The following is a 19401-nucleotide window of genomic DNA, read 5'->3' on the forward strand; positions in this document are numbered from 1 at the left end:
CCTCACACATCCTCTTAAAATTTTCACAAACGGAAAGAGTGAACTCAGGTGGTTTCATCGCGAGTGAGCCTTAATCTATGCTATGAAAGTCTTTTAAGCACATATTTCTGTGCACTCTGTGATGTTTGGACTGACTTCCTGCCAGTGCAAGCTCTCTACGCAGCAGCTGTTCACCACAAGAGAAGAGATGCGGTCCGCAAATGAAGAAAATGCAAGAGCACAAGCTCACAGTGTGTTAACAATCTGACTTAAGCCTCCTCTCTATGTGATCATGATGTGGCTCGTTCAGCAAAATACAGCTAAAATGATGATTTGGTTTGATTAATTAACATGTCTTTGTCTGTAGTTGGGATGCTTGTTGCCAGTTCTGTCTGGATTTTGTTGCAGATTTGACCTAACGTGAGAAAACCAAGGCCAAAGTCTATTTTGAGTGGCCGCTTTCAAAGCTGGCCACAGACAGAACAGGAACAAACCACATGTTTGAACCTTGTAGTCAAATTTACTTGACATTAAACCTGGGTCTTAAACCACTAGACAGGAAATGCAAATGTAACAAATTATAAAAATAGTTTCTCATGTGGGTCAATATGAAAAATCAGAACAAAGTTATTTTTCATAAATGGTATTTTGATGTGATCTGAAATCCTCATTTAAATTTCTTTTGAACAATAAAAAAACGACAGCTACATATTGGTGGTGTAAGCTGTGTTAAAGGTCACTGAGTCATACGTCATATATTGCTCAGCAACGCAAACAATGTACAAATTTAACCTCACTGCTGTCTCAGCCCACCCAGACATCCTTTTTTTGTAGTTGTACTGGAACATTAATTTGGGAAAGGTGTTGTCCTGACCCCTTTGCCATAGAAGCTATAACGTTCCCCTCAGCTTACACACAGCTGCACAGTAAGCACCTGTGAAAAGCCTGCAGAGCAACCCTCAACGTTTCAACGACAGGAAACTCTCTGGGCTGCTCCTCCACAAGTGTGTGTGTGTGTGTATGTGTGTGACACATCAGCACTCCTTGCACTGTTACATATAATAAGAGAAGCGGATGATGACATCTTCATACCCAAGCTGCACTGCTGAAAAATTCACTTCTTGTCAAATTGCTCTTAAGAAGAAATAAATGTTCAATGAAGAATGTCTTAATGGCGGCTCCTGAAATCTCATATTAAACTTGAGGAGACATTAGATTTTTCAAGAGGTAAGTTTCAAATTTTCTGCTTTTCGGCTTTAAAGGTTTAACTCTGGAACATTTTAAGATTAAAAGGGAAATATAGTGTAGTGATAAACATTTTCCTTCCTCTTTTATTGGACTGTCTTCTAGCAAAAATGCTAAATTTAGTAAATCTGAAGGGTTGTTCGGATGTTTTGTCTTCTGTTTTAAACTTTTTCAACATAGAAACCTGACATTAGAAGATAAATAGACAGCAGCATCTCAAGATAATTTCCAGATAGCCAAAAATCCATTTTGTTTGTATTTGTGTTATATATTTTATATAAAAGCAATATAGAAAGCCTGTACTGCTTGTGGGATTATCACTATCAGTACAAAAATATGCCAAAGAAGACACCACAACAAAAAGCAAAAATATGTTTTTTTTAATTAATTTATTTATTTTTTAATGAAATAAATCAGCTCATGTCTTATGAGTCCAATTCATACATTTCATATGATAACAAACTAGATTTTTTTTTTTTGTAAATTCAGTTTGGGCATCAACAAGTCTCGTCGATGCCACATCAGTTTCTGTAAAAAGGGAGTTTTTCTTTGTGGAAATATACCTTTTGGTTTTGGCTTCAAATTCAGCAGACAATAGGAGAAGCAAGCAAAATGTCTTCCCTCACTTATGTTTACTTATCATCTACAAATCCACAGTACTTTGCAAACAATAACAGTCAACAGTATGCAGTTAGGAAGGCCGTCAGCTGCTAATAATAAAAAGAAGGGTAGCCCCTCAATGGAAAATGCTGACTTGTGAGTATTTGCCAGTAAGCGTAGGAGATGTGATTATTCAAGAACTTCTGTGATTTCTTTTTGGGGTCTCTCTGTAGCAGAGGTGGATTTTTAGTCCCGGGTCAAGCCTCATCAGAGTTTTCTCACGGCTTTGAGCCTTTGGGGCGGACCACTGCTGCGATTAGCCCACTGACCCTTTTCCATGAGTGGTCCAATGGGAGTTAAGCAAGCTTGAGAAAGATGGTGATGGTATAAAACACAATGCAGAGCACGTGCAAACGACGGATTGCACGAGATTAACATTGCTCTGGTTTTGAGAGCCAACTATTCAAGTCTGAACGAGAATTAGAACACAATGCTGAAAATCACAGCAAAACTTTGTCATATCTGATTTGACGGTCATGTGCATGCTTACATGTAATACAAAGTGGGTTTAAAACAAAAACTTACACTTGTAAGATTCTTCGTTTTCAGTCTGAGCCTTCATTTGAGTCAAGGCCCTCAGTCATGATTGACTGAAGCAGCTTTTGGAAAAACAATTTTTGTTGTTTGTCAGAAAACAAGGTCAGGTCTTTTTTGTTTGTTTGTTTGTTTTTTAACTTCTTTTCAGACAGATTTTAAAGTGCTTTGTGCAAAATGCAGAACATAATGTAACAGTAATGGATTGGCTTGCCAGTTAAAAAGAAAATACCTTCATTTAATCATTTTTACCATTAAACAGCAGCAGTCATAACTTATGACGTATGATGTCCATTTTACAGTTTCTAAAATAACTTTTCTGCTAAAACTTCAGGAAAGATGGGATGTGCCTGCAGTTCGGACTCTGACAGTGAATGGATTGAGAATTTAGATGAAATCTGTGAGCACTGCAACTGCCCCATACCCCCGCCATCAAGCAATCCAGTAAGTGCACATTTTTGGACATGCAGTATGTATTGAATGAGTGTCTGTTTATAAGTGAGCCTTTTGGTTGTTTGTATGCCGAATGGCCACTTAGATGACACACATAAGAGCTAACTTTAAAACAAGTGAGAGGGTGGGAACATTAAATGAGCTCCCATTATTCACAGTTACATTCAGTAAATTTCATAAATCAGCTGTTTGCAGTTTAATAGCTTATGTAACTGCCAGGGAAGTTGCCCTTTGTTTGTATGATTAAATAGGAGTGCAACTGTTAGCTCAGTGTTGTTTTTTCCTCTCTGGGACTTAGATGTCCCATTAGATTATAATAAAGGAGAAAACCACCTGCATATGACACATTTTATCTTGAAAATAAACGATTTACCGTCAATAGATGGTTATCATAACCAGAAATAAATGAGTTGGTTTTGTGGCTGACGTGCAGATGTCTGTGTTTTATCGCATAAATATTATATTCTTTGGAACGCTACAAAATTCAAGTCCTTGTTTTTTGTCTTTCTAGTACACAGATCAGCTGATTCCATATTCATCACAATATTCCCCTCCTACATCACCTTTACCAGGTATGCTTTCCGTGTTTCTGTGTTAGACAATAGCTAAATACATGAAAATGTATTTATTTTCTTTTTCGTTTGAAGAGGTTCAGTTCACATTCAGTGCCTTTCTTTTAAAGAGGGAAGTGCTAAATAACAATTTATAAGTGGAACATTTCAAAAGTAAAACTGGAAATCTAATCAAAGTGAATATGCAATGATATAATATTTCTTTTTCCTCTTAGAGGGTTACTCTGCACTTTCCTCTGTTGGGTCACCTGTTAAGTCAGTTGGAGTAACTTTTCCACTTTGCGCCTTGCTCGCATAACAGTTTCCATTTTCTTCAGATTATCGATTTTCCATGCAAATTTCTGTTTTTGTTTTCCACACAAATGATGTTGAAAATGCTGCAGTACTTTATCGGCTGCTCCAGTACCACGCTGCCAATTGGTTTGTCCGGTTGTAGGGTCTTCAAAGGTGCGAAGTCTGATTTGAGACCTGGATGTTCTTCGTCAGTGTCCGTTGAAGGCATTGGTGCAATGACCGTGCACAAAAAAATCATTAATTTTGTGAAAATAAAACCCACTTTTAAATGATCTTTCAGGAGTTCACAACCCAAATGTTTCATATCAACTCCCTGTTTTTGCAATATAAAATTAACATTTGGAAAATTCCATTTTTTTTATTTTTATTTATTTTTTTGTTGGATTTTTTGGTACATTTTTCTATGGTTGGAGTCTCTTACAAACAAAATATGGCTCACAAAAGAATGTGCCCTACAGTACACAGTGTAAAAGTATGGAATAAACTTCAGGAAGAACTCAAGCAACATCCTAACACAATCCAGTTTAAGAGCAAATTCAAAGAAATGGTATTCAAAAACTAATGTAAACACATCCAGTTACCAATGTGTATGTGTATACAGGTATATATGTATATGTATATGTTTATGTATATGTAGCTATGAAGTAATACGCACACATACGGTATATTTGTGCATATGCAAGAACTACATATACAGAGGTATATATGTAATTTAAGGCTACATATTGTCTTGTTTTCTGGAAAGAGAGGGGCAGGAATAAACCATAATTACTTCATTTTTCTCCTTTTCAGATTTTAATTTGTTGATATAGATTGCTTAAACAAATCTATGCATTTGATTTATCGTTTTTTCTCTTTTAAACTATGCCTATGTTTGAATTGAAATATACTTTTCTTTACATGCTTGAAGTAACAAAAAATACAAAAAAAGATAATAAAAAAAACAAAAAAAGAAAATATTTCTATTCAAACATAAAGAAATTTTTCATTGATTCAACTGGAATATTTCTGTTTGAGAAAAGAAGCGCGACCCTTCATTTTGCTTCAGGGGCGGTAACAAAATCCTCCTTCAGCTTTGCCATGAAGTTTTTAGTTACCGTCATTTGTTAAAAAACATCAAGTTGATTCCAAATCCCACTGAAAATCCTTCTCTATTAACTGTCCTTTCTGTCATTTAAAATTTCGTAAGTCTGGGTGTAACTAAATCTAGTCATCTCTTTCTTACAGACAACATCGGGGTGGCCACATACAGCTATGAACCCAAACATGAAGGCGACCTGGGCTTTGAGAAAGGAGACAAGCTTAAGATCATCAACAAGTGAGCTGTTTATTGAACACATATTAAAAAGGAGTGTTTCAATCTAAAATATCAATGTATTCTCAACAATTGTGTATTTATATATTTCTACAATTTGCGCATATATATATATATATATATATATATATATATATATATATATATATATATATATATATATATATATATATGATTGTTTTTAGTAAAAAATATAGACAGAAATTTTCAAATTGGGTCTTTTTTTAGGTTGTTGATATTGTGATTCAGCTCACTTATTATACCTTACAATGTACATTGATGGTACACTTTCCAGCGGAGGAGGTTATGAGCACATGATCTCACCCAAAGTTTCCTGCTTCCCTTAAATGTCGACAATTAAATAAATGCATAAAGTAAAAAAAGAAAAAAAACCCACATGATCATGTTGTGGGTTTGAAAGAGGAAACCAAAACTTCTATAAGGACAGAGGAATTTGGAAAGTTAAAGGTACTTGTAACATCTGGAGCACATTCGCTACATTACATGAACAGTAAAACTTATTTTTTAAGAAAGAGTATGTGCAACTATGTTTGGTTTGTGCAGATATGTATACATCCTTGTGGCTGCATGGTTTCACCTTGTTCTTCTGACATAAAACTGGTGCAGATAGTGAGGATAAATTTCTTGACGAAGAAATTCTTGAGAATCTTCTAACATTTTAATGGAAGTTGCAACAACTTAAAATCTAAAGGCAAAAATTAAATAATTCTATACTTTAAGTACGGGAGCTTATACATTCATTACTTCTTTTAACTTAGTTTTAGTTGTAATGATAAATACTTTTAAATAATTGAGAACTGCTCACTGTTTTCCACAACAATATAATCCAATCTTTTTCAGTGACTCAAAGTTCAATTTAAATATTTAATGTAAAGGTAATTTGCATTTGATAACAGTAAATGTTAATGACAGGACGATGCTGAAGTGTGGGAAAATTTAGCACTATCATTATTTGCATTGGTAATTATTTTGTCTTTTGCAAAGAACTGATGCAATTCTTTAAAATTTAATACTCATGCAATTAATATCGATAAAAAATTGAATTGGAATGATCCTTTATACCCATAAAGCACAATTCACCAATTCACCATTTTTCCTAGTGCAAGCTGTATTTGGCGTACAGCAATCTTAAATTGGGTTTCAAGCAACATTGGGATTGTAGCACCACTGAGGATGCTGCCGTCATGTCTTCTGTGGTATATTTTCAAAAAATCTGGATGTACTGAGACATAAAAAGTGTACCTTTTAAAGGCAAATCTTAAACAAATTGTAAATAACATAAACTTGTTATACACACATGATATTAATTAAAAGCTAGATTAATAACCAAATTGAAACACACAGAGATGCCTTTCTGAGTGTAAACTAACAGAAATATAATATATTATTTCATTTTGACTAGAGGAATAGCCTTTTTTATTGCTTTAAAGGTTTAACAAGTTGAACATAATGTAAACAAGATTAAAAATTCAGTAGTAAGCATATCCTGTATCTGTGCTTTACGCTGACATACAAAACAAGACATTTCTCTGCTTTCTCAACATGATATGGTTCTATTGATCATTTATACTGCAAGCAATGTGATTGTCTGGGGAAGCTAAATTAAACTGTTTGTTCTGAAGCTGAATCCATTAATTCCATAACAGCTGAAGCTGCTGTGAGGCATCACAGAAAAGTAAACTAACTCGTGGTATTGTTCCTGTCTCTTCTAACACCCAGGGATGACCCAGAGTGGTATTTGGCAGAGTCTCTTACCACGGGCCAGAGGGGCTTCATCCCATACAACTTCATTGCAATGACCACAGTGGAGACTGAAGCGTATGTCACACAGGAAACTCAGCTCTCAACACTGTCTCATCTCACACAGTGCATGCTCTGAGGGAAGGGAAGTGGTTTGCTCAAAGCCTGAAGTATGCTGTGCCTTTTGTTCTGCAGGTGGTTCTTCAAGAACATTTCTAGAAACGATGCTATGAGGCTCCTCTTTGCTCCTGGGAATACACTGGGCTCCTTCCTGATTCGAGAAAGCGAGACAGCTAAAGGTGAAATGATCTTTTTAGCCTCTGGTGACTATAGTGATAAAATATGTAAATATTGCAAAGAAACAAATAAGATACATAGAGCAGAATATACAACCCCTTTTAATTCAAAGCTTTTATCTATGAGAACATAGTAAATAAATACATTGGTTCAAGGTTTTAAAATTATGTAAATCTCACCATATATGAACAACAATACAGGACATATTAAAACCTCTCATTATTTAAACCAAAACTAAGCCAAACTATTGAAGCGGTATGTGGAAAACTACCTTTACTGCTCCAGTGGGAATAAGGAGGATAAATTGCAGCCAGGTGCTGTTAATCAATTTCATTTGATTAACTGATCATCAACAAGTGTGAGCAGCTCTTAAGATGCAGAGGTTTTGGCAATGTGTTGGTCTGGGTAGGGATCACTAACTCTGGTCTTCAAGGGCCGGTGTCCTGCACCAGATTAAAATAAAATGGATCTCCAACAGCTTCTTGTCAAATTCTGCAGAAGTCTGTGGATGACTCATTCATTTGAATCAGGTGTGTTGCTGCAGGGACACATCCGATACCTGCATGATCCTGGCCCTCACGTGGCCAGTGTTGATGATCCCTGGTCTAGAGCACAGGTATCCAGCTTAGGTCCTCAAGGGTCACTATCCTGCAGGTTTTTGTTGTTTCCCTGCTCCAACGCCTCTGACTGAAATTAATTGGTCACTGTGAAGAATTTTACAAGAAGCCATTGGATCCATTTATTGTGAATAAGAGGTGTTGAGCAGGGAAACAACAAAAACCTACAGGATAGCGGCCCTTAAGGACCGGAGTTTGACACCCCTGGTCTAGAGCATTCAGGTGTGCATAATATAATGCCAAGCAGGAAAGACATCAGCAAGCAGCTTTTGCAACTCATTCTGAAAAGGGCTGTATAAGACATTTTTTTTAAATAATCTGGAGTCCATCATTCTCTAGTGAGAAAGACAGATGCTAATCTTCCCAGAAATGAACGCCACAACAAGTTCAGCCCAAGGTCAGAGAAACCGCAAAAAAAAATCCAAGAGTCACATTTCATGTTAAATCTTACAGGTCATGTCAGTAGAACTGAATAAGTCTTCTTCTCCCTAAAAAAGACAAGGCAACAAGAAATAGATTCACAAAGTTGCTTTTGAACAAACTAAGACTTTTGGAAGATTGTTTTTTTGTACAGATGAGACTAAAGGTGACCTAGCAACAATGAACGTGTGATTATAACATTGCTTACCAACTGCCCATAAAGGCCAGAAGAACAAGAACAAAACTGCACAATTTCATATTTCTGTAGTTATCTACTAGGTAAATGGCTACACTCAAACAAACACTGTGGTCCAATGAAGGGATGCAGACCTTTCTCTGCTTGTTGGCTGATGACAAAATCTATTGTAAGCAAGATAGAGAGATTCATAAAGAGAATATGTTCCAGGAGGTCACCAAGCTGATGGCAACTCTCTGGTACCAGTGGAGCTCAAAACAGTATTGAGAGATACTAAAAAGGTCTTTTAAAGTGTCATTAATGATTACACAGCTGCACTGGGTCTCACAGAAAGAACTGGAAATGGTTCAGTCAAATGAACATTTACACGTACCAGCCAACAGGAAGTGGAAGGGAGAGTGCCACAAATTTGGAAACCATGATAAAAGATTGTTTTGTATCATGTTACTCATCCCATTGGGCATAAAATCACTTGAGTAAACAAGTATATTTTGAGATGGAACACCATTGTCTACTGCATGCAAAAAATCAAAAAGAAAGAAAAGTGTTGGATTCTGACATTATAAACATCATTGTCTATATCTGGCACTAGCTGCATCTGCTACACAGCAAAATGCAATCACAGGTAATTAACATTTCACAAGTTTCACACCAATAGCTGTTAACTCAGAGTGTATTTCCCTGATATATTTTTAAGCTTCCTGTGATTAACAAATCCCATTTGTGCTTTTCATCTGGGCAAAAGAAAAGGGAGCAACACAAAATCAGACCTTGCAACTGTATTATTGCATGTGCATACTGATGATGTGATGAAGTGTGACCAGCACATCCAGTTGCCTCTCAGTGGCCCACGTCAGGCAAGGAAGGAAGAAACTGCCTTGCAAAGGGAGCAGATGGTAGAGATTGTTGTCTTCAACCAAGCGTTCATAATTGTGCTAGGCAAGCTTGTGAAGGCCAAGGCAGAAGGGCATGTGTGACCCATTCCCATTTTAGTATTTTGTAATAATGCTTCTGAGTGTAATAAAAAATGTGAATGTTATGCAACTGTGTTATAATTTTATATTTTGTCAGTTCAGACTGACTAGAAAAGAGTCACTCCTCAATTATACAAAACTCTAGACACCCTCGTGGTAAAACAGGAATCATTTCTAATTACTATGGTGTTAATTTAGAAATTATTTCATGCACAAAAATAAAATAAAATCACAAAGCTATAACAAGGTAGTACGAGGCACTTATAAACAAAGCAAACTAGCTTTAACTACCATTAGCTTACCATCTTACATCATCTTTTCGTACCCTGTAGTCTTTGGTGCAGTGCCGCTCTATGGCTTTCTAAACTCCTTTTTCAGATTGTGTTGTCTTGTTGTAAACAATGTAAACAAAAAGCCACTGACTGAGCAGCAGACCATCGTCTTGATGTCCTCCATTGTTTAGTTGTGTTTGTGTTGCAAACCTTTCATGCAACACAAACACAAAACTTTCAAGGGGGTACTTGATTGTAATGAAAAACTATGGTATATAAACTGAGTTGAGTTTAGTCGAGCCGAGTAGGTACTAGGGTTAAAGGGGCTCAGTAGCATTTCTGCTCAAACACGTCATACAAACTGTCAAAGACAGTAGTGGAAGGCTAATGATTTGGGTTTGTTTTGCTACCTCAGGACACCTTGCAGTCACTGAGATGACCATGAACGTCTCAGAATGCTTAAAAAGAAAAGAAACAACTTGTTTCATTGGTCCATTCAAACTAGTCCAGATCCCAACTTGTTTAAAATGCTTTGGTGTGACCACATCACAACTAATTCAACAAACTGAATCAATGTAGTGAAGAACAGTGGGTCAAAATTCCTCTCAAATGACGTGAGAAACTGAAAATATCTTACAGAAAACAATTATTTTAAGTTATAGGTAGAAATTTACATTATTGTATCATGAGGTATACTATACATGTTCAACACATCTTGCGTGGTTGTTTATGTGATGCATTCACATTGTTTTAAGGCTTGAAATGCCCCAGTGCATGAAACCTAAGAAGTGAAAGAAGGTGTACTTTCTTTTTTTCACTCGACTCTCTATGACTGGTGTCTTTTGTTTTCCTTATTCCTGTTATTACTTGAAACATTTCTAAAATAAGATCCATCACCCACAGGCCTCCTTCCTGTTTCCTATTCTGTTTCATTTGATTTCAGTTTTGTTTTTTTGGTAAAGATGAAAATACCTGTCTGTTCATGAATGTTTCGTTAATTTCCCTGTTTACATAAGGCATGGAGCTCGAACTGTGGAATGCACCCAAAGTATATATCAGTATCTTTAACAATACCTTTAGATAACACTGTGGTTAACATTATCATGATGATAATGCTGGCATGAAATCACAGATGAAAAACTTTCTTCACGTATCAAAGGCATCTGTTAATCATTCTCCGTCCTTACACAAACAGAAACTGCAAACACTGTTACATATTTGTCATTCTAAGGTCCAGTTTTAGACTTTATGAATCTGTGGACATTTTTCATCAAATCTCTGTACTCTGCATTTTCTCTTCACTCTAGGGTCTTTTGCACTATCAATCCGGGATTTGGACCAGGTCACAGGTGAAGGAGTGAAGCACTACAAGATCCGTAACCTGGATGATGGTGGCTTCTACATCACAACCAAGATATCATTTAGCTCGCTGAAGGAGCTTGTCCAGCATTACTCACGTGCGTACTGCCTCTTGGCGGCATCATTTAAATTTGTTGATTGCTGAGAGGGTTTTACTTTAATAATTTTATACTTTATGCTCTTCTATCATCCTAGGTGATGCAGATGGGTTGTGCACCAACCTGGTGAAGCCATGCCAGTCGAGAATGCCGCAGAAGCCCTGGTGGCAGGATGAGTGGGAGATTCCCAGAGAGTCCCTGAAGTTGGAGCGCAAGCTTGGAGCTGGACAGTTTGGAGAAGTTTGGATGGGTGAGTTGTTGTGAGTTTTAACTCAGAAGTAAAAAAAAAACAGCTGCCCAGTCTGGATGTGGGCTTGACTATGTGTCTGCCAGAAACCAGGACTTTTCTGCAGTGTATGCAGAAGATATTTCCTCAGTGCAGCCTTAATTGTAGGCTTGTCTGAGCTGGTTCACAAAAGAATGATGTGCGGTATTAACCCCGATACACAGCATTGCTCAAACTACATGAATAAAATTTTTTGATAAGCTTATGGATCTCAGGAATTGTCTCCTAACAATACTTCCATGAATGTTTATAAGGCTTGTTGAGTATTGAGTTAAACAAACGTTTTGATCACAGGGATAAAAGTTAAGCCACAAGTCCATTATCATTCAACTGAAGGGGTAATTTAACCTCTATTTTCCAGTCTCATTTGCCAGCACCATTTAACATCCCAAACAAACCACCGTAGAAGAGTTAAACATTGCCAACCCTGGTACTTCTCCTCATTTCTGCAAGTTTTAGATTTACAGTGTTGTCTTGCATCAGTCTGGGCCCTACGTTTGTTTCTCTTTCCTTATACAAACACTAGTTGAATAATGGGAGTGTCAGTTGAAATGGCTGCTCTTGTTAGTTAATATGAATTTCCTAAAGTTATAATCATTCTTTAGTTTTCACTGTAGATAAAAGAGACAGAGGATTGTTTTGAATAATAGATAAAAATTTTCTCCCAGCATCGTTACACTTCATACATGATGTGAGATGTTGGTCCATTATACAAAGTAAAGAAAAAACTGGTTGGATATGATTTTATTTACTGATAGTTAGTGTACCAAAGCTGGAATGACTCATAACAAACAAAAGAGATCAGTGAGATCATGCTTTTACTTTTACATTAATCCAATGGAAACCTACAAAACATTCTTTTTTACTCTAAATATATAAATTGCATATAATCACTCTTCTGTATGCAAGCAGTACTGCAGTAGAAATTATATTTTTGTGTGTTTTCCTATTATATTGAGTTGAAAATCAATACTGTTTGCCTATGATGAAGTTTCTAAGGCCCAATCATCTGCCACAGCAGTGAATGTCCAAAAACATGTGAGTTAGATTAGCAGGGTTATATTGACACTGATCATAACTTCTATCTCGTGGAAACCAGTTGATGTGGTGGGATATCATTTTACGAATGATGTAACTGATGATCTAATGATGAACTACATAAATCCACAGTGAGTTTATCATTAGGGTTTATGGTGAGCAACAGGAATTCATGATAGATCCCACATTAATACCAGCATCAAGTCAAAATAAGGCAAGCATTAATTAAAGATTACTTGGGTTTTTGTGTCTGCACCATGTTTATTGTCCCCATGGTAACTAGAAAAAGGTGGCGTTGAAAATATGATAGTTGTTGGGTTAAGGCAAGCCATTACAATCCAACTTATTTGGCTTTAAGAGTGAACGCTTTCTGCTTTCTCATCATGGTATTTATGTGAACACACCCTTAGATAAGCTCATCATTTTCCATTACTTGTGTTTTAAACAATACTCTCAAGTCAGTGATGTCTAATTAGCTTTTGTGTTTTTTAGGCATCTACAATAATGACAGAAAAGTTGCAATTAAGAATCTGAAGATGGGCACAATGTCAGTGGAAGCTTTCTTAGCAGAGGCGAACATGATGAAGAACCTGCAGCATAGTCGTCTTGTCCGCCTCTTTGCCGTGGTTACTCAGGAGCCAATCTACATCATCACAGAGTACATGGAAAATGGTAGGTAGTAATGATCTCAGCTGTGTCATTTAACTAATTTATAACACTGAACCATCAAGAGGGATTTCCAGCTGTCACTTGGAGTTTCAAAGGAAAATGAAAACTTTAACCAAGGGGGATTTCTCATTTGAAAATCAGTTTGAAATATTTCCTTGTGTAGTCATATCAAGTTTAGTCAACTAACATATGTCCAAACCTGTCTGAAATGATCATTCCCCTAATTTCCTTCAGTGTTACTGTAAAGACAGAGTTGTGAGACTGAACTCTGAGACTGGAAGAGAGACAAAGGAGCAGCGTTAGAGCAGTGTCACATATGTTCATGATCAAACATGTTGATCTGTTATCAGACTCTGGGTGGGAGCACATGTTTGAACAAAAGACTGGGCTGCCCCATGTGTTCGCTTTTAATGAGTCATAACGTTTTCACATGAATGCTCCACTCCAGTGATTCTGCTGAATGTCTTTTGATCACATGTTCATCCACAGCTTTCTTCCTGTTTGTGTTTGATGTATGATATCAGAGTTGCAGTACTGGAACTATAAAATGTAATCATCACCTATGATTGGACATGAATGCAGCTGTGAGAGCAAACCTAAATAAGGGAACTACAGTAACTCAGGGGCCTTGCCTGCAAAGCATGATGTGCTGCTGAAGTGCCCTGGCCCCCTGATAGGCTATTTTCAGCTTCTCCTCCTCACTCCCCTTGCATTCGCTACCATGTGCTAAAATGTTTCAAAGCAAACATGAACTTTCACTTCTTTTCCGGGCCCCTCCAGACAGGTTACTGATGTTTACATGCAAAGGGGAAGTCTCTCCTGCCGGACTGTGATGAAGGGTGTTAAATTGGAAGATGGTGAATCACTGTGTTATTGTTCAAAGAGACCCCTGATGATGTTTGGCTCCTTTCCAATATACACATATACACTATTTCCACACATGATACCGCTACAGCTGTAAACAAACCCACACTAACTTTTACAATGGCAGTTTGTTCAGCATCCTGTCGCTGGATCTTCCTATTTTTCCTTATCCTCTCACATAACATAGTGCATGTTAAATTGCTTGTCTTACTAGTAGTAATAAACTAGTGTCATGGAAGCAGCTGCAATCAGCTTTTGTTAGCTTAGTCTGCCTTCTCAATAAAAGTTTATTACTTCTAAAAGCCACACTGAGATGATAGCTATCCTATTTCTGTTTCAGATTAACCTCAAAAGTCTTTGTATATCTTTTTTGCTATGAGTAAAATCAGCAAAATGTCTTTAGAGATGCTGTTACAAACACAACAACAGCCTTACAGCTGAAGTGAAAGGAGTGTCTTTGTGTTGTCATCTGTGAGAGTCTTGTAAACCAACAGTGGTTCTACATGAGGCTGTCTCTTTGTCTGGGACCATGTGTGGACAGGACACAATTGCCGTTACTGTTGTGAAGAGAAAGGAAAGCTTGGAGTTCCCATCTTTTACAGTTTGCCCCCTTTTTTCTGGATTATTGAAAACAACAAAAGAGGAAAATAACAGGCGTGTCATCCCAGCTTCCCTTTGTGGCCTTGACAAAGAACGTTACTCTGGCTTTTAGTCTTCAAAAGCTCAGGAGAAAATACCTCTTCTTTCCTGGCACAGTCAACCCTCTTAAAACATTTCTTTTGGTTTGACTTGGTTGGCCGATGTGCAGAGGTATTGTTGGGTGCAAATCAAACCCAAAACAAAGTTAACTGCCAGAAAGTAGGCATCAGCTTGACTAATGTTCTGCGTACTTCCTGAAAACGTTGTCTGCTGCATTTGAGCTGCTATTTTGGTCTATTCCAGTTTATTTATGTCTGTGAGGAAGCTTTCACTGTTGATCATTGTGTTTATGAAATGCAAGTAAGATGTACTGTTTTTGATTGATTGGTTGATTGAAAGTTTTTATTTGAACAAAAGACTAATTAAAAACATCCATGCAGATTTTGTATCTGAACATTTTGAATTTAAATGCAAAGTAACTTAACTATATGAGCCAAAAGAAAGGATTTCAGGTATATAATAAAAATGTTAAATGTCATAAAACAAATAACTCGCAACCTACTGATCACCAAGCTGTTGATATCCTTGTTTTAACAGTTTGTTATGTTATCAGGAAGTTTCACTGTCATGAAACTGATGATGCTTCCAGGATGTTGTACTAAGAAAGAAACTAAATGAGAAACCTGCAAAAAATTAGTACATTTTCTGGAGAAAACAAGACAAAACAAGTGCTACCTGGGATATCAAAATAGCTTCAAAATGACCTAAAGCAAACTGGGTTGATGCTTCAGACTGTACCATTTGAGACTAGTATAATCCTGTGAAGACCAAAGAGGACACCACTCTTCAAAGAAATGCGCAGAAAGGCAAGAGTGATGATTGTAAAGACTTTCATTGATAAGCCACAGTCCCTCTGGCTTCTATAAGAATGAGGAAACCAAAGTAGAGCCCTTAATGAATGCAGTGGATCAGTTTCCTCATAATCAACAAATAAAAACTCTTAAGAAAAAGAACATCTATGCAATGAGGTTGCATTGCTGCTGGAGGCGCTCAGCATATCAAAGGAATAGTTAAATAAGAAGACTGCTGAGACATTTTTGAGAAAAAATGTGATACTAGTGTGTCAGAAAACTAGGTCTGAGGTGAAGGTTGTCAAGTCTGTGAGGAGGGGGAACGGCCAGCAGCACATATCCAAAAGCAGGGATGAATAGTTGAAAAAGAAAAGACGCACTGTTTTAAAAGTGTCGAGCGACCTCTAAATCCATCTGAAAAACTTTAGAGATCTGAAATCTGCCACTGCAACAAGAGCTCAGAGAAACTATCAGCAGACAAGTACAAGTATCATCTCAGTACAGGAAATCTTTAAAGGATACTGCCTTGGCAAAGGTTTTACAAACACCTGACAATAATTACACATTTTTACTTGTATTTTTATTATATGAAACAGTTTTTTTTTTCAGTTGTGTACTTTTATATTCCAGTGTGCCAGACTTTATAACCAGCACAATGAGCATTAGTGACATTATCGTCCTGGTTATAATCTAGTTTAACATAATTTTTTTTTTATCAATTATTTACTAAAGCTTTCATTTGAATGTTCTTTCCACAGGTAGCCTGGTGGATCACCTAAAAACGCCACAGGGAAGCAGTTTATCCATTAAAACTCTGATAGACATGGCGTCTCAGGCAAGATATCTCTTTTTACAATCTGTCCTATTATTACAGTGCTCCTTTCCCTCTATTTACCAGATTCTCTTTCATTTATTCTTTTCACTTCTTTTTCTCTCAGCATGATCCTTCTAGGCAAAAAACAGGCAGCTGTTGTAATGGGGCTTACATTCAACACTAATCTTATAATAAGTACAGACACGGTGTGTATGTGTGCCGGAGTGCACGTGTGTTCTGGTTAAAGTCGGTCTAGACAGAGCGGCACAAATAAAATTGTCTTAGTACTAAACCTTACTTATTATTTATCATTTGAAAAATATTTTATAACACGGGTGCCAGCTATACTAAAATGTGGAAATTGGAACATTACAAAACTTTAACTAAATGATTAATTTCTCTAACTCATTAATGTCTACTACGAACTTGCATTAAGGAACTGTGTCATGTGAATTTTATTAACTTATATTAAATGGCTTGTTTGTTCAGTTAGAGTAGAAGATAAAAAAAAGGTTTAAGACAGTTTAGTATTACAATAAGTTAAAGCCTGAGAACAGGATGTGTGTTTTTAAAGATGTTGGTAGGTGGAAAAGTCTTCAGAGGGAGGATAGCTGTGTTAATGCTAAGCTAACTACTGCCTTCAAACATACTTGGAAGCAAGGCTCAATTTCCAAAAACGTAGTCTCTTTCCAGGAATTTCAGATCAGGATCAAATCTAATTTTTAAAAATATAACTTGCAAGTATAACACTTTGACTGCACGGTGCATTGTGGGTGTGGGAATGACAAAAATCAACCACAGGAAGGCAGAAAGAAGTTTCAAACACAATCCTTCAATGGCAGTCGGAAAATTTTAGACACGTTAGAGCTCAGTGCAAAATTGTAGACTTTATGAAGAACTGTCTGATAAGCATTTTACTAAAAGAAAGTTTTCATACCAGGCATCTTCCACAGATAGCATTTAAATCAAGTAATTAATTATCTTACTTCTGCTGCAGTATTGGATATTATTATTTGTCAAAAACTGTAATATCTATGCATGTATGTACATATGTAATCAGAAGATATTTCACCTTTAATTTACTACATGAGTAAAAAGCAAATATCTGATCTTGGAAACATTTTTAATGGAGTCACTATTTAAACAAGCAAAAAGAAGAGCAAAAAGGTGTTAACAGCTTTAGAGGTGGAAGCTGTGTCTTTGGAAGCTCATGAAATATAGAAACATAGATACAGTTTAAGTATTTGACAAAACTGTTGCAAACACTCATTCATGTGATCGATTCTTATGGCTGAAAGATGCTCCTCTCTAAATTGACAAAACTGCAGATGCTCAGGAGTTGTGGGTGGTGAATTCTGTAGAAAACGTGGGTTTTATGATGATTCATACACCTCACACTGTAATTTATTCCTAATTAAATAAGTAGTTGAATGCTGCCTGAGGTCTCCATACTGGAATGAGTCAAATAGCCTTTGATTGAAACAGAAACAGTTACCAGAATCATCTGCAGGTCTGTGGTAAGGTAAAAGCAGGAAGGGAGCTTTTTGTGTAATAAAGTGGTGCTTAGGTTACATAAGCACAGCTGTTCACCTGGGTGGAGTACCTAAGTGCATAACAGAGGTATGGGGGGCAAGGAACTGACCTGGGGAAGTGGTAAACTCCCTGGTTTGGCGCTTTTTGGTTCATCTGTCCAACACACACAGACAAAACAAAGTCAGTAGTAGAACACAGGTCCCTCTAAGACATTCATGTCACACACTGATGGCATGTTTGATGATGTGCTGTCCCCTGCAGGTGGCTGACGGCATGGCCTTTATAGAGCAGAAAAATTACATTCATCGAGACCTCCGAGCTGCCAATATTCTGGTTTCGCAAGACCTCATTTGTAAGATTGCTGACTTTGGACTGGCAAGACTCATCGAAAACAATGAATACACGGCCAGAGAAGGTAACGAGACTTTCCCTTAAAAAAAATATAAAATAAAAAAAGGCAAACAGCTCCCCTGAGTAATCATATGTTGAGAAATAAAGTGTCCTTTTGTTCATAGGTGCAAAGTTCCCCATTAAATGGACTGCGCCAGAAGCTATTAACTACGGCACCTTCTCCATAAAATCTGATGTTTGGTCATTTGGGATCCTCCTCACAGAAATAGTGACATATGGGCGTATTCCCTACCCTGGTAAATACTCATTTATCAGACTTATTATGAGCCATCACAAAAATATAACTATTTCAATAACATCTACCTCTTATTCAGGTATGTCCAACCCTGAGGTTATCCAGAACCTGGAGCGGGGGTACAGAATGCCGCAGCCAGATAACTGCCCTGATGGTCTATATGACATCATGTGTGACTGCTGGACAGAGACCCCAGAGAACAGACCCACATTCGAGTACCTGAAAAATGTTCTGGAGGATTTCTTCACTTCCACAGAGAGGCAGTATCAGGAATAGCTGCAGTGGAACGAAGAGACATAGAGACATGCTTTCAATATATTCAAACTAAATGCACATCTGTGAACATGGATACTGGACTTTGAATTATTTACCAGAGTTTAAGCCTCTTTACTGACAGGCTTAAACTTATAAAATGATTGAAATAAGAGTGTAGTTTTTCTGCATCAAACTGATTGTGATAACATGTGCTTCAATCACAAGTGGAAATATAAACCTGAAGCAAAGACAGCTGGATCCCAGCCAAAGAGGAGAGTGGTCATCATACTGTTTAAAAAAAAAACAGGGGACTTTATATAAAGCAGAACAAGCAGCTGCTCTCCTGGTACTCTTCAACATGTAAATATTGTGACTTGCTTGAGTTGTGTTTTACCTCTGATAGTATGATAACTGATAACTGTTTTAGTTAAAGTAGAAAGCTTTAAATGGGTTTTGTGTCTTCGTTGCATTACATTCAGGAAAACCATCTGCACAAAACTGATAACAACCAGCCAAAACGTTGTTGGTGTTTTGTTGCAATGCACATTAAATCCAAAGAAATTGAATTCTGCATGATTTTTTTTCTTTAAAAAAATAACTGAGTGTGTAATATATTACTTTTAACTTAAGAAACACTCAAAATATGCTTTTCATAGCATACACACAGCCTCTGACTGAAACGCAGTTTGTTGCAAAAGGAGTGGATTTTAGAAATATTTTTGAGAACACATATCTAACCTCACAAAAATCCGGCCATCTC

The 19401-nt window shown here is 36.9% G+C and overlaps 1 protein-coding gene across 1 annotated transcript; it reads left to right on the top strand.

Annotated features, from left to right (window-relative positions):
* Positions 1-1044: 1044 nt before the first annotated feature.
* lck (LCK proto-oncogene, Src family tyrosine kinase) lies at positions 1045-19010 on the top strand. The gene is made up of 13 exons (XM_041972731.1): positions 1045-1206; positions 2753-2862; positions 3383-3443; positions 4965-5055; positions 6793-6891; positions 7009-7112; positions 10897-11046; positions 11144-11296; positions 12863-13042; positions 16152-16228; positions 18002-18155; positions 18256-18387; positions 18466-19010. The coding sequence occupies exons 2-13, from the start codon at positions 2758-2760 to the stop codon at positions 18660-18662; spliced, it is 1503 nt and encodes a 500-aa protein (XP_041828665.1). The 5' UTR covers positions 1045-1206; positions 2753-2757; the 3' UTR covers positions 18663-19010.
* The last annotated feature ends 391 nt before the right edge of the window (positions 19011-19401 follow it).

The sequence above is a fragment of the Melanotaenia boesemani genome, chromosome 20, assembly GCF_017639745.1.
Source record: "Melanotaenia boesemani isolate fMelBoe1 chromosome 20, fMelBoe1.pri, whole genome shotgun sequence".
Classification (NCBI taxonomy): Eukaryota; Metazoa; Chordata; class Actinopteri; order Atheriniformes; family Melanotaeniidae; genus Melanotaenia; species Melanotaenia boesemani.